Here is a 16001-nt window from a genome sequence, read left to right as displayed (position 1 = left end):
CACTGATGTTTCTCTCTCTCTGTCTCTCTTCCCCCCTTCCATTCTCTCTAAAAAAATCAATGGACAAAATATCCTCAGGTGAGGATTAACAAGACAAAACAAAAAAGACACTAGAATTACATTTGTATGTGACCTTAATGTATTTGGGGCCATAAACAATGCCTACTCTGCTGAATAAATAATAGCCCTGCCATCATTACATACAAAATAAAGTCTTACCTTTGCAGTATAGTCCCAAAACTTTCCACAGTTGGGTAACTGTTCATATTTCAACTCTTAGCTAAAGTTCAATTTTATTTATTACATTATCCTTAATTGCCCTCAATTTATATAGCTCTCCAAAAATTATTTGTGCAATTAGATGTAAATATTTTCGGTGGAATTTCTTAAATTAATAGAATTTTTTCTAAGTAACTAATTACACACACACACAGAAACACCTGAGTCTTTGTTAAGTAAAATAGCTTGGACTTATTAATGTTTCATTTGTAAATGATGATTGGCAGGTTTAATGTAAGGGCATTTACTGATGAAATTGACTAGTTTCCATGTAGTTATTGATTTAGTTTTATTTTACAGTAATAAATTTTTGCTTTATGACTATAGTTCTAAAAAATCATTTTCTATCTTAATTTTTATAGACATATTTCAATTGTTCTTGCATTGATGAAGGATTAACAACTTCAGATAATCAAGGTGATTTTATTGATGCCAGACTTGGGATATGTCAAGCAAAATGCTATAAATTACCTGTGTTCATTGTTTTTATCTTTTCTACGATTACATTTGCTGCTTTTTCTGCTGTACCAATCACCCTGACCATCCTTCGGTATGTATATTATTATTTATAATAATTGTCTTTCAGTATATAAAAAGTCAATTTTAGGAAGATTTTACAGTATTGTATTAAATGACTTAATCTTTTGTTTCACGGTAGGAAATGCTAGAGGAGAAATTGTTACATTGTCAAAATTCATGTGTATGTTTAATTCTCTTTTAACTAATTTATTTGCATAAAACCTATCGATATCACATTTAGTTAAAATTAAATTAAAGTTTACAACATGGAAAATTCATATTTAGGCAAATTGTTACATTGTCCAAATTTGTCTAATTCTTTAATTTATTTGCATAGTCTATAGATATCACATTTAGTTTAGCTTTAACTTAAAACTAAATTTAAATACTTGGAAAATTAATAAATATAGGAAAATCTTAATTATAACACAGATCAAATTATGTTATAGGTATGTATTGAATATTCACTTCTATATTAGCCAATTTAACTATTAAAAAAAACATCATTACCATAAAGGAACACAATTTTTAGAATTTTGCTATATAAGTTTAATATTATTCTAAATTAAAGCAACATTTATTATTATTCTATTGTTTTTCCTGAATATGTAAAGTAGACTTGATATTTTTATCACAGTAGCAGAATAATTGGTCATTGTTTCAAATTATTTTTTCCCGGGGGCTAACATAAAAATTTAAGTCATGAGGAGCAATTTTTTTGTCCCCTAAGAAAGCAGACTAGAGAACATGAATAAATATATGCAGAAATAAAATCTGATTGGGCACATGTAGTCTCTGCCTTCAGTGAACTTGAAATTAAACAATTTTTTTTTTTGATTTATTGATTTAAGAGAGAGAGAGAGGAAGGGGTAGAAAGAGAGAGAGATTGATTTGTTGTTCCACTTATTTATGCATTTATTGGTTGATTCTTATATGTGCCCTGACCCATGATCGAACATATCAGATAGAGCATATCAGAACAATGCTCTAATCAGCTGAGCTTCTGGGCCAGGGCAGTGAGCTTGCAATTTAGATGGGAGGCAAAACTTGGACATTATCAACATAGGAAGCAGCTTTTGTATTTATTAATATGTGTCTGGCACTAAAACTATAAGGATCCACAAGACATGGACCTTGACCCTAAGTTGCTTAGAGTTTAACATGGGGAGAAAAACACTTAAAAAGAAGTAGATTAAATACTTGGAGGTGCTTTGATTAAAGCCGTACAAACTGACCCAGAACACAGTGAAGAAAATGGTTCAGAAATGCTTACAGAAGGCATGGCACTTGATTTAAGATATGAAGATAAGTGATTTCTCATAATCTAAGTGGACTTGGGGATGAGTTTTCAACAGGAAAAGTGAGCAATGAAAGTAGAGACAAAATACATAAAATATGTGGGCAAGGAGTTTTATTATGACAGGAATAGCATAATGGTGAATGGGACAAGGAGATTTGAGCTTCCTAAGGACCTAATAATGGGTGGCTTTCTTTGCTGTGTTAATATGAATGATGTTATCCTGTGTACACCTGGAAGTCATTGACAACAAAAAACTTCAGAAGTAAAAGTGATCAAATAGTCATTTTATATTTATTTATTTATTCATTTTTCAAACATGCATTTTAGATAGAGTTCTTTGAAAATAGTGTAGAAGATAATGCTGAGAGCGAAAACTGGAATAGAAAGGAAAATACTTAGGGCATCATTTTAGCATTTAGTAGTGGTTTTTAGAGATAGAGATGATAGAACATATTTGAGAAATATTTAGTTAAGGTAAAAGGGCAAGGTTATTACTTTGATATTCCTGGTACAAAATATGGAGGAATTAATGATTATGTCCAGATTCCTAGTCTGGGGAACTAAATTAATGATACCCCACTAACAGAGAAAATAAATTTAAGGAGAAAAGAAAACTCAGGTTGGAGACAATCAGGACAATGTTGAACATGCCTTTTTAAAAGTTCATGTGAAACATCCAAGGAAATAGTCCCAGCTGTGAAATAAGAAAGATGATAGAGATAATAGTAATAGTCCAGAAGTTTCATTCTGAACCTTCTCAATTCTGAACCTGGCAAATATACAGAGCAATAAGGAGACTAACACACACATGTGTGCACACACACACACGCATATGCCCTATTATGAGACATAAAAAAATGACGAAGTTGAAATTGCATATAAGTATTGCCTAAATTGAAGCAGACTGGAACCCATCTTGTAATTTCACAAAGATATTACAAAGAATAACAGGAAACGTGGAGAGGGTTTCAGGATTGACAGATTTCAGATATTTTCATCATGTATTTCTGCTCAGAAGAAGAGTACCTTGCCTTTAGATGGAAGTTCTAGGAGCAGGACCTAGGTAGGTAAGTCCAGGCAGAATATTTCTGGGCTCTATGAAAGACAGATCTCTCTTTGGCTTATTGATGGCCATCTCCCCCTGAGTTTTCACATTGTCTTTTCTCTGTACATGTCTATGTGGATATTTCCTCTCCCCAAAAGGACACCAGTCATATTGGATTAGGGCCCACCCAATTGACCTCATTTTAATTTAATTACCCCTGTAAAATTCTCTCTCCAGAACTGCAGCATTCTGGGTACAGGGGGTTTGGATTTTAGCATATACATTTTAGAGTGGATACAATTCAGCTCAGAGCAATAACAAACCACCCCAAATTTAATGTCTTCACAACAATTTATTCTTATCTTTCATAGTCCTGTGAGTTGACTGTGCTCAATGGTGTAGTTCTTGTTTGAGCTTTTTGATGAGCTTGTGGTCAGTTGACACATGACACTTGGGTCATCTGACAGTATGGCTGGGCTGGATTTCCAAGATGGCTGATAATTTAGGCACATTTTTGCTGGTAGACTAGTTGGGGCTATTGATTGGCCATAAGTGGCCTCTTTCTGTGACTTGTAATTCAGCTAACAAAGGCTAACAATTTCAAAAGGGTACAGCTCAAGTATTAGTGTTCCAAAAGACTCAGGCATAAGCTACAAGGCATAAGCTGTAAAGCTTCATTTAACCTAGGCTGGAAGTCCAAGAATGTCACTTTTCTGCACTCTATTTGTTAAAAAAGGTCATTATGTTTTAAGAGGAGGGTGATTAGATTCCACGTCTTCATGTAAGGAGCAATGTGCATGTATAGGGGGAACAAAGGAATTAATTACAGACATCTTGGGTGATTATCTACGACCATATCTTTCACTGGTTTGGGAAAATTCTTAACTATTCTTTCTGTAAATATTGCTTCTGCTCCATTCTTTCTCTACTCTCATTTGGGATAGCAAATATACATATCATAAATCTTTTATTGTGTCCATGTGTCTGTTAGGCTCTTTCTCTTTCTGTTTTCATTTCTTATTGTTCTCTGTGCTTCAGACTGAGGTTACTTTATTTATCGTGTTAATCGAATCTTCGCCTGCTTTTCCAGTTACTTATACTCTAGTTTACTAGTTCTGTCTTCTCTGTATCTAATTACTTATTAAAATCACCTATTGAGTTCTTAATTGGTGTACTTTTCAGTTATAGAATTTCATTTTATTTTTAGTAGATTCTAGTTCTATGATAATATTCTCTATCATGTGTTTTCTTGGACATTAATCTCCCAAATTTAAAATATCTCTCAGATATCTAGTACCTGAATATTCTGTAGGACTATGTATATTGTATTTTTTTTTTTCTTGACTCTGTCTTTTATAATTCCTGTAATAATGTAAGTATAAACAAGAAAATAATTAAAATGGTAACCTAAAGGTAACCTAAAGGGGTGGGGTAGAAATGAGGGTAGATGAGGGCAGGGGTTTAAACAAATCTTTCCAGCATGTTCTCTTTATATTACTTTGCTTTCCAAAGCATGCAATTATACTACAAATTTAACAAATAAACTTTGATTTTTTTAAAAAGTACAAGGAAAGTCAAAGCTAAAGACATGTAAAATCATTATCAAATAAGTGGTAATTAAAGTTATGGATGTGAGGTAGGATGGAGTAATTAGTAACAGGCCAATGCTCCTACAGAGGATAATTAGAAAAGCTGGGTTAAATGATAAAAATCATATGTTTAAGGCAGAAAGCAGAGGAGTAGAGGGATTAAAATCCCAGAGAGAGTGGAAGCTTTTAGAGGTAAATTGGGATCTAAAGCTGTCCCTGAAATTCTTGCCAGTTCTTAATGAGGGGTAGATGCTGACAGTCTGAACTAGGTCCAATTATTAGATATTTGGTCTTGCTAAATGCCCACAGAGACAGTTGGTCTACACCATAAGGTCCTGGCTATTTGGTCCTGTCCAAAACATCCATGGAGATATTTGGTTCATAGGTAGTATAAACCCTGCTCTTCTGCAAGATTCGAAACCAGATCCATCTACCTCACCCTAGGCTGCCAAGGCAAGAACAGTGATTATTGGAAATATAGTCATAATGCAGTTATTAGAGCAAAAAACATGATAGTATTTTAATGTATAAATCCTGTAGAGCAAAAGTAGAAACATTATGGGCTGTTGAACACAGGTATATTTTCTAAGCATGGATGTTTTTGGCAGGACCAAATATCAAAGACCATTTGGTGTGGACCAAATATGATTATGGACAATTTGGACAGGACCAAATGTCCTGCAAGGTTCAGGTAGAAGGTCTCTACTGGGGGACAAACAAACTGGCAGAGTTTTTGCTGATCACATGAAGCTAAGAATGACAACATTCTTTTTCCTCTGGAGAAATTTTCTGAAATACATGAAGCTGTGTGAGGCTTAAGTCTAAACAGAAAAGGATCATGATTTATCTGTATCTCTTCATCAATGTGATTATTAGGAAAAATGTTCTTCCATTCTTTCCTTCCATCCTTCATTATTTTAACACGTTTGTGTCTTTTCAACTGTGATAGTCCCCATGGATTCAAACAAGAAGATGGATGAGCACTTTTAAGGGGGAAAAAATGTAATAAAAGTGACCAGGTTCCTACTGCCTTGATGGATGTTTGAGGGTGGCATGAGAGACAGCACCAACAAAAAAAATGTAGTTTCATTAATAAGTATTTAATTGTAATATTACAACACACTGCAAAGAAAATACAGAAAAATACAATGAGAAAATTATAGAATGATTTAACTTAGCTGGGAATTCAGAGAGGATATCCTGAAGAAAGGACACATTGAGCCCTAAAGAATGGGGGATGAGTATTTCACACAGTGGAGGAAAACATAAGCAAAGATTCTGAAGCTTTATAAAACCTTTTTATTAGTAATACAGTGTTGTTGCCCACCTCCACCCACCCCCACCTCCACCTCCCTTGGCCTTCGCCACACTATTGTCTTTGTCCATGGGGTATGTATATATGTTCTTTTGCTAATCCCTCACTTTCTTTATCTAGTTACCCCACCCCATCTCCTCTGGCACCCATCAGTTTGTTCCATGTACCCATGCTTCTGGTTCCATTTTGTTTGTCAGTGCATTTTGTCCATTCCACATATTAGTGAGATCATATGGTATTTGTCTTTCTCTGACTGGCTTATTTCACTTAGCATAATACCCTCCAGGTCCATCCATGCTGTCGCAAAGGGTAGAGTTCCTTCTTTTTGACAGCCACATAGTATTCCATTGTATCAATCAGGGGTGGGGAACCTTTTTCCTGCCAAGGGCCATTTGGATATTTATAACATCATTCGAGGGCCATACAAAATTATTAACTTAAAAATTAGCTATGAAAAAAGCTCCTTGGTTCATTGAATTTTGAGTCCCACCTGCAGTTGCCTTGGCAGTACCAGACATTCCCTACCCCTAGTATAAATGTCCCACAGCTTTTTTATCCACTCATCTGCTCATTGGGCACTTGGGCTGTTTCCAGATCTTGGTTATTGTAAATACTGCTATGAACATAGGGGTGCATATATTCTTTATGTTTGGTTTTTTGAGATTCTTAGGATACATTCCCATTTAAATAAAATAGATTTTTATTATTATTATTTTTCAATCCTCACCCAAGGCCATGCCTAGAGAAGAAGGGAGGGAAGAAGGGAGGGAGGGAGGAAGGGAGGGAGAGAGATACATTGATGTGAGAGAGAAACATCAATTGGTTGCCTTCCATATATGCACCAACTGGGGATCAAACCTGAAAGCCAGGCATGTGCCCTGACCAGGAGTCAAACTGACAACATTTTGGTGCACAGGATGATGCTCAACCAACTGAAAAATAAAAGTCAACTTTTATTTTTGCATGTCATGAACAAGGAGGGTTATAAAGGCAAAAGTTGTGAGGTATCATGGAATGAAACTGATGAAATTAGATGACCCTTGTAAAATTTTTTTGTAATGCTAGATTTTATCCTAAGAACAATAGCGGTAAAATAATCAGAGTTTCACCTTTAAAAATTTTACTGTGCCTCTATATGGAAAGTGCAATGAAAAGGTAAGGATGCTGGGAGGTATAAAAGGTAAATTAGGAAATCATTTTATTGTATTTTTTTAAGGCAAAAGATATAGGCTTGGAATAAGCTGGTGGAATTAGAGATGTAGATATCAGAGAAAGAAATATGAAAAAAAAATTGTTTTTAAATATCTGATTATTGATTGCAGTGAAAGGGAAAAAGGATGGTGTCAAGGATGCCTCTTTCCAGGTTTTGGGCTGGAAAACTGTGTGGATGATGGTTCCACTTCTTGTGATAGGGAGCACTAGGGAAGAACACCTCTGGGGCAAGGAAGGAACTTAACTCTACAACTGATGTCTTATATGAAAGATATGGACTCAAAATGTAAATTTTGAAGTTGTAAGAGACAGTAGGAACTGCTTTTTACGTTTTGGGAGAGTACTAACAAAATTTTTGTTTACTCCTTGAAATTCTTAAATCATCCCATCATAAACTTACTTGTTAGAATAGTGAAAAGCATTCACTTTGTTATTAAAACATAGTTGTTTTTCATTAAAATTTTGGGGTTTTTTTCATATACATATCCATTATTTATTATTGTGTATTCATTTAACTGATTTGGGAGAATCCTGGGAATCATTAATAATTTCATCTTGTTTTGTATATCATCAGTTAGAAAGAGGGTTATAATCAAACCAAAGATACATAAACACTTCTTAACGATTATACTTAAGAGTTATGGTCTGCTCTATAGGTGCTTCAGAGAGCTCCAATATCATATATATATAAAAAACTACTTATGCTAAGTGAAGCAGAACACTCAATTATAGTTATGCATATGACCATTTCTACTTTATACCAAAAACTTTATACTAAAGTGTGGTTCTAAAATGTGAAACTTTACTTCTTTTACCTCTCTTTAATGAATCTGCTCATAATAAAATTATAAATTTTTTTATTTAAAAATTATCATTTGAGAATTGGTTTATTTTTATTTTACTAGTAGTAAACATTTGAGGAAAGAATATATACATATTTTCCAGGTTGATGTAGGTGGAATTATCTTACTTTTTGCAAAATAGTAACAAAATGTTGTATGTATGGTACATTTTAATAAATTGAGTAAATTGAGTAATTTTGGATGAAAATATTGGTCATGCTAGCTTGTTGTTCAAGTTCTAGAACAAGTAAACAAAAGGTGAGCCTAGAGTTTATTTAAGATAGCAATATAAAATGCAGTTCTTGCCTGGCCAGTGTGGTTCAGTGGTTGAGCATCAACTCGTGAACCAAGTCATGGTTTGATTCCTGGTCAGAGCACATGTCCCCGGGTTGATCCCCAGTAGGGGATGTGCAGGAAGCAGCCTATCAATGACTCTCCCTTATTGTTGATGTTTCTCTCTCTCTCCCTCTCCCTTCTTCTCTCTGAAATAAAAACATATTTTTAAAAATGTAGTTCTTATTTTTTTACTTTCTGAAATGTTGACTATTTTTATTGTATTTTCCATTTAGTGTTTAAACTACAATATGTAATATTATGCATTATTTTTCTTTTTTAAAAAATAGTTTGATCAGTGGGAACTACCGAGATCTTCATTGCTTTTGTTTGGGAAAGTTATTTTTCATTTATTTTAGTTCTTGACTAGTGAGTGTAACAGTGAGAGGTCCAATAGGAAGTAGATGACACCCTTAAATTAGGATTACCCAAGTAAGGTTGAAGGTGGCCATTTAAAAGATGGGCAGGGTTTAAGGAATCCCAAGGTATAATACAGTACCTCTGGTCTGTTTCCACTCCAGCCAGGCCAAAAGGGAAATGGCAAGGAAAGAGGGAGACCTATATGGGGGGGACTTCATTGCTAGGGACCCAGTCAATCCGAAGTAACTGCAGGGATGGAGCCTGGGAATGAACATCTTGACCTCATCTTCCTTCCTCACTCTGGAGTGTCCCATTGGCAGAACCCAATCAGAAACCAAAAGACAAGAGAGCCTATTGATGTAGTCCATTTAGGTCAGTCTCCCAGAGCAGACAGAAGGTAGAGGAAGGTAGGGAAAGGCAGAGAGTGGATCTCACAGGGCAAAAAGAGGACTCTAAAACAATGGGTACGTACCACAGAATGATGAAACGGAAGTGGGAAAGCTAGTGCTATGATTTTTTTTTTTTAGGAGGCTGGGGCAGAGGGTTTGGGCAATAACTGCTTCTTACTTATAAAGAACTTTACTTTGGAATTGGTGGGCAAGGGGCAGGATGTGGAGAAATGGGAGGAGCTGTAGTTCTTTAATTCAAGCAGATTAAACTCTATTCACTGGACAAAGATTCTTAATCTAATTTATGCACAGGAAAAAAATTAACCTCATACCTAGAAAACACTCTCTATAGCTAATAATAATGATGTTTTAATTATATCGTTGCTATTTGCTTGCAGGATTGTACCTGACAAACAACGTTCTCTGGCCTTGGGTATAACCTTTGTGATTTTGAGAATATTTGGTATGGACTTTTAGCAATTTTTATTGCATTGAAATGTTCATATTTTGATGTATGTATGTGTTTACATGTACATTTATAATTTCAAATAAGTAACAATGGTAAACTGAAACAAAACAAATGAATGAGAGACCTGATTTGTAGAATGTAGGAGACAACAGTTAATGTAAAAAGATAATACCTAATGTAAAGCCCATCCTGTCAAATAAAATATACATTGACATTATATTCAATTAGAAGAGATAATCTCTTTGATCTGAAGTGTGTTCATCAAGTTCATACAAGTGGTTTGGTAAGCTGAAATAAAACATAAGCATAGCAATTATACATTGCTTCATATTTGGGAAGTCAGTAACCTAGACTAGTGCTTTTAAACATTTCATTACCAAAGTCACTGAATGCAGTGTTTTTAAGGATTTCTATCCAAAGAACAAATTTGTTTTGCTGAGGGTAATGCACTCTGTACTCCAGGCTTTTTTAAATTAGCAAAAGCTAACTTTCAAATCCACATTATAACTATATTAGGACCCCGGATTCAAGAAGTTGATTGAAAACATTGGTGGGGTAAGGAAACAGGATTGGACTGGATTGAAGACTGAAAGACATGATAAATGGAGTCAAGAATGTAGAAAAATTTAAGTGTGGCTCTGACGTAGATCAGAGAAATCATTCTATAGCTACATCAGTAGGCAGAGTTAAAATTAGCTTTAATTGGGAAAAAATAGAGGATTTTTTTTTGGTGAACAACGATCCACTAGATAAGGACAGATTTGTGATGGAAGAGGGAACATAACAAACAGCAACTGTGTAGACAGTTTTCCACAACAGAAAGGAACCCTGTGAAACTGATGCATTTTTGAATGGGAGCAAGTAAAAACAGAAATTTTAAATACAGACCGTCTCTAGACAGGGCTTTGCCTTCAAGAATTTTAAGCAGAGGATATATATTACAGTGGTACCTCAGTTTTCAAACATCTCTGATGATGAGCTTTTTGGGTTACGAACGCTGTAAACTTGGGAGCAAATGCTTTGGGTTTCCAACACACCTCGGGAGTCGGACCTGCCACGTGGCTTCTGCTGAGGGCAAGATCCTGGGGCCCAGCTGTCAGCTGTTGATCCCTCGGTTTTCCAACATTTCAGAACTTGAACAGTCTTTGGGAACAGAGCATATTTGAAAACCAAGGGACCACTATATCTGATTTACATTTAAAAGATAACTCTGGTGCTGGAGGGAGAAGTACTTAATAGACTATAATGTGGAGGAAAGCTTTTACTAAAATCTAAGTCATAGTTGCATTAAATTGGATTCTGGGGGTTGTATTAGAGACAGAGAGAAATCAACACATCCAATATATGTTTGGAGTTAGTGTGAAAGATTTATCTTGGATTGGAAAATATCATGGGAAATAGAAAAAATGCGTAGTAGGCCTAGGATTTTTCACCTTGAGCCACTATAAACAGAGTGTCAGCACTCACTGAGCTAGGGATATCTGGTGTTGGATAGCGGTTCTTAAAAATCAATAATTAGTATCTCTGTTTGAAATACTTTCTCTTAAAATTTTCATTCAAAAATTAACAATAGTTTTGAGATGTCAACTAAATAACAATATGCACCCCATTCTGAAAAGATGCAAATCTACCAATTTTTTATACTTAGAGGAATAATGAATTTTCAAAAACACATTGTTTGTAGTTATTAACAATACTATCTATAAGTAAATTCTTAGACTATTTTATTTAAAAAATTTTTATGTATTGATTTTAGAGAAAGAGAGGGAGAGAGAGAGGAGAGAGATGGAGACATTGATTTGTTCTTCCACTTATTTATGCATTTATTGGTGGTTTCTTGTATGTGTCCTGGCCAGAGATCATGCCCACAACCTTGGAGTATCGGGATGAGGCTCTAACCAAGTGAGTTTCCCAGCCAGGGCCAGTTCTTAGATAACTTAAAATGATATGTTTACAGTGATGATAACTAAATATATATGTTTAATTTTAGGATAAAAATTATTCTGATACCAACCTATAGTGTTTCCATGGAGAATTTACAATTACTGCATTTTTTATAGGGAGTATACCTGGCCCGATAGTTTTTAAAATGGCAGTTGAAAGTTCTTGTACATATTGGGATGGTGGACGCTGTGGACACAAAAGAAATTGTCGGCTCTATAATGCAACAAAAATGTCCTACCTGTTTCTAGGAATATGTAAGTGATATCAATTGAAGAAATGTAGAGAGGTAAAATTGTTTTAAAACCTTATGGTTATTTCTAGCAAAGTACAGTAATAAACAATGAACAAATGGATACTTTGATGATTAAAGAAGCCTTATATTATCATATAGGAAATATTTTGGAAACTAAAGTACTATAGAATTTATGTAAATATTTGAGTCACTATGTTAAATACACAATTGTTTTATGTTATTCCTGAGTAAAGGGTGATAATTATCAGAATTTCAATTTGGGAAGTAATTTTGCCTGTATGTACAACCAACTTGTTTGACCTTGTGACTTTCCATTTCCACAGTAAAAGATTGGATGATTAAAAATACTTATTTGCACCACTCAAGAGTATCAACATACTCTTACCCCACTTAAATGTAAATTTCATATTGTCTCATGCTCAATGATATAACAGTGCTTGGCACAAAGCAAGCATTCAGTATTTATTGAAAATAATAGATATGGGGAATTGAGATGCTATGGTGGTGTGAGCTATGGTCGAAATGTTGGGTAAGTCTAGATTTGTTTGTATTACTTTGGAAAATTCACTAGATCTTCCATTGTTCTAGTGTATTTGTCACTAAACGGATGATTTGGATTACATAATTTCTGAGGTCTTAATCATCATTAATATTGAATGATTTCATTGTATAGATGCTATTGGTGTGATAAATATTTTAAAGTGCTTATATGTTTTGTGATTTTACTAAGTGGGTTCAGTAATTCAAAGAACCACATAATGATAGGCTATAATATTTAACAGTAACAAGTACCTGTTTGATAAACAGTATACAGCAATGCCTTCTAATTCAGAAATTAATTATCCAGCAAATTTAATCAACACTTAACCTGAATAAAGTAAAATTTAAGGAAAATATCAAAAAGTCAAAAGTGACATTTAAGAAGTCAAAATAAATTTTTCAGAGATAATTCAACAAAACTATTAAGGAAGTCCTCTTAAAATACTGCCAAGCCTTTTAATTTTCATTTTAGATAAAACTGTAACATGCTTAACTATTTTCAAACACAGTACATAATTGAGAAAGTTGATAAACTACTAGAGATCCTGCTAAGGAGCTACTAAAAGGAGATAACAATAATAAAGAACACAGGAAATTACAGGAAGAGAAGGAAAACACAGGAAACTGTAACAGGAATACACATTTGTGGCAATTTTGTGTAAACTAGAACATTTTAAAGGGTATTCCATGAGTCTTTGAATCAGAAAAACTTGGAATGCTTGCTAAAAATATAAGTTCTGAGACCCTGAATTAGATTTAGAAGTAGGGATTAGAGGTAGACATGTGCATTTTTAATAAAGCACCTCAGGTGATTTTAACCACAGTAAATTTGGAAGACAAGTAAGAGATTCTAGAGCTACACTGTACAGTATGGTACATCTTAACCACATACAGCTAAATTTAAATAAAATAGAATTAAATGCAATTAAAAATTCAGTTTCACAGTAACAATAGCTAAATTTCATGTGCTTAAAGGTCACATTTGACTGCTCTATTGGCCATTACAGATGTAGAACACTGCCATTGTCACAAGAAGTTCTAGGCACACTACTGCTACAGAGCAAAGCATATTCAAAAGGGATCAATGAATCCTAGGAGCCCACACTGAAATTTAGTATATTTTTGAAATTCTAAAATTCTGTTTTTACATTTTATTCCCCCCAAATTTTCCCCTGCAAAGGAAGGCTGTGACATTCATCATCTCAAATGTTTTATCACTCAAAAAGTTGGTAAAATTTTTATTATATTAATCCATCAGTTCTCTTTGGCAGCAAGAAAATTCTGCTAACTCATTACATACTTTTTACTTCAAATGAAGATTCCATCAGCTCTTTCTTTAATTGCGCTAGAGAGATGATATATAAGTCTTTTGCAAATATTTCCTATTTCTCCATGTTCAACACTTCATCAGATTTGTTTATTTTTTTGGTAGAATTTTTATTGAAATGTATATTTTATATATGTATACTGTATATATATATTCAGTAAAGAGCACATATTATAAATATATAACTCAACACATTTTTAGAAAATGAACATACCTTAATTAGCATTCATATCAAGAAATACAATATATTAGAATTAATAAGTGAATTTAGTAAGGTTTCTTAATATACAATCAATATACAAATATCAGTTGTGTTTCTACATACCAGGCACAACCAAATACAAAAATAATTCAGTAAATACAGTAACCTAAAAAATGAAGTACCAAGAAAAAACATCTATTGAAAATGGTAGAAAATCTCTATACTGATAATTACAAATTTTATTTAAGAGACATTAAAATGTAAATAAGTGAAAAAATGTATATGTTAACAGATAGGAAGATTTGGAAATGCTACTCTTCCTAAATTATAGCATTGAGTGATCACAAACAAAATCCCATAAGGTATTTTTTTTAATTGATAAGGGAATTGGAATTCATATGAAAGCCAAAGAGCCAAGAATTATCAAGAGAATCTTGAAGACAAAACAAAATTGAAGGCTATATACTATCAGATATCAAAACCTATTATCAAGCTATAATAATTAATACAGTAGGGTACTGATGCAAGTGTCATCACATTGACCAATAGAACAGAATAGAGAGTCCAGAAACAAACCCATATTTGCACACACAACTAATTTATGGCAAATCAGAAAGGAGACACTACAATGATGAGATAATCTTTAAATAAAGGGTAATGGCTCATTTTATATATGCATATCTAAAAAAATGTATCTTGATCCCTACCTCAAATCATATACAAAAATCAATTCGAAATTCATTGTAGATCTAAATGTAAATGATATAACAATAAAGCCTTTTGAGAAAAATAGGAGACTATCTCCATGGCCTTAAAGTAGGAAGAGATTTCATAAATGGGGTATGAAAAGCACTAGCTATAAAAGAAAAATCAGACCATATTAAAACTAAGAAATCTTGATCAAAAGAAATAATTAAGAGATAGAAAAGAGAGCTGTGGTGAGGAAGACAGTGAAAAAAGTAAAGAAGGTGAAAAAGAATTAATGTCCAAAATATATAAAGAACTCCCAGAAACAAGTAATAAGCAAAGGAGAGATAACAAGTTCAAGTACTTCTAAATAATACTTGACTATATATTAACTTTCTGGAACTTGACATCTGAAAATGAATTTTAAAACCCTACACAATCAGTTAACATTTCTAAAATATTTGTTTGTATTTGGAAAAGGATGAGTATTTCCAGACGAGTAAAGCTGTATGCAGTGATTTAAACAGGTGCCAGTTCTCATTGATAGTTAAGTTTTGAAAGTAGAAATGCATTTTTCTGTTTTTGAATTAATACATTCTGTGAAATAATAGCAAATCTTGCATTTTCCTTGGGCTCCATGCATAAGAAATCTAAAAGGTTTTCTAAACATTTCAAAAATCTCCTTTAAATAACTTGATATGTTTATGACATTAATTACATTCTACAATTGGGGAAAGCGATGCCTTTAGAGATAAAATATACTTACCTTTTCTCTGGTGAATGACATTCATTCCAGACACATTTTTGCTTCAAATAAATTGACACATCTGATGATTGTATTTTTTTTTAATTTAGGTTTTTTTTCCAAGTTATTCACAATCATCGTCACTGCTGTTGCATTTAGCCTATCCAAATATTTAGTAAAGGAAAATAGTGATACCTTCTCTGTAGCCATGAAGAATCCAAAATTAAAACAAAAAGAAAAGAAAAGAACTGTTTTATAACTGGATCACCATTGTGTAAGAATTATACATTGTTAGTCCATTAGTGGAATATTATATTAATAAATTTTAAAATAATTATAATATGATTACATGTTTAATAAAGGAATGTGATTCTATGATCCTATGTTTTATTATATTTTTAGTACAAATATAATAACACAGTCTTTGTGTTTTGAATTTTTAAAGGATATTCTAATATACACAATTAATACTTTCAATAGAGTGATAATACTTTGGAGAAAAAGATGAAGTGGAAGTAGGAAAATGCTCAAGTTAATTCTGATTGCAATGATGTTTTACGTATTAGTTATTGGCTTTTGGTTATACTGAATTACTTAGGTTTCAGATGTTTTATTTTTTTGCTTTTCATTTGCATTGTGATGTTTATTTCT

At 33.2% G+C, this 16001-nt stretch overlaps 1 protein-coding gene across 1 annotated transcript in view; it reads left to right on the top strand.

Annotated features, from left to right (window-relative positions):
- Positions 1-15609, top strand: part of SLCO6A1 (solute carrier organic anion transporter family member 6A1) — a 65419-nt gene extending 49810 nt beyond the window's left edge. The window contains exons 11-14 of the mRNA XM_016221969.2: positions 642-829; positions 9582-9646; positions 11713-11850; positions 15461-15609. Of these exons, the coding sequence (XP_016077455.2) occupies positions 642-829; positions 9582-9646; positions 11713-11850; positions 15461-15609 (540 nt within the window). The remainder of the gene's footprint in view (positions 1-641; positions 830-9581; positions 9647-11712; positions 11851-15460) is intronic.
- Positions 15610-16001: the final 392 nt, after the last annotated feature.

Source organism: Miniopterus natalensis, chromosome 3 (genome assembly GCF_054644295.1).
Source record: "Miniopterus natalensis isolate mMinNat1 chromosome 3, mMinNat1.hap1, whole genome shotgun sequence".
NCBI lineage: Eukaryota > Metazoa > Chordata > Mammalia > Chiroptera > Miniopteridae > Miniopterus > Miniopterus natalensis.
This window is presented reverse-complemented; position numbering and strand designations above follow the sequence as displayed.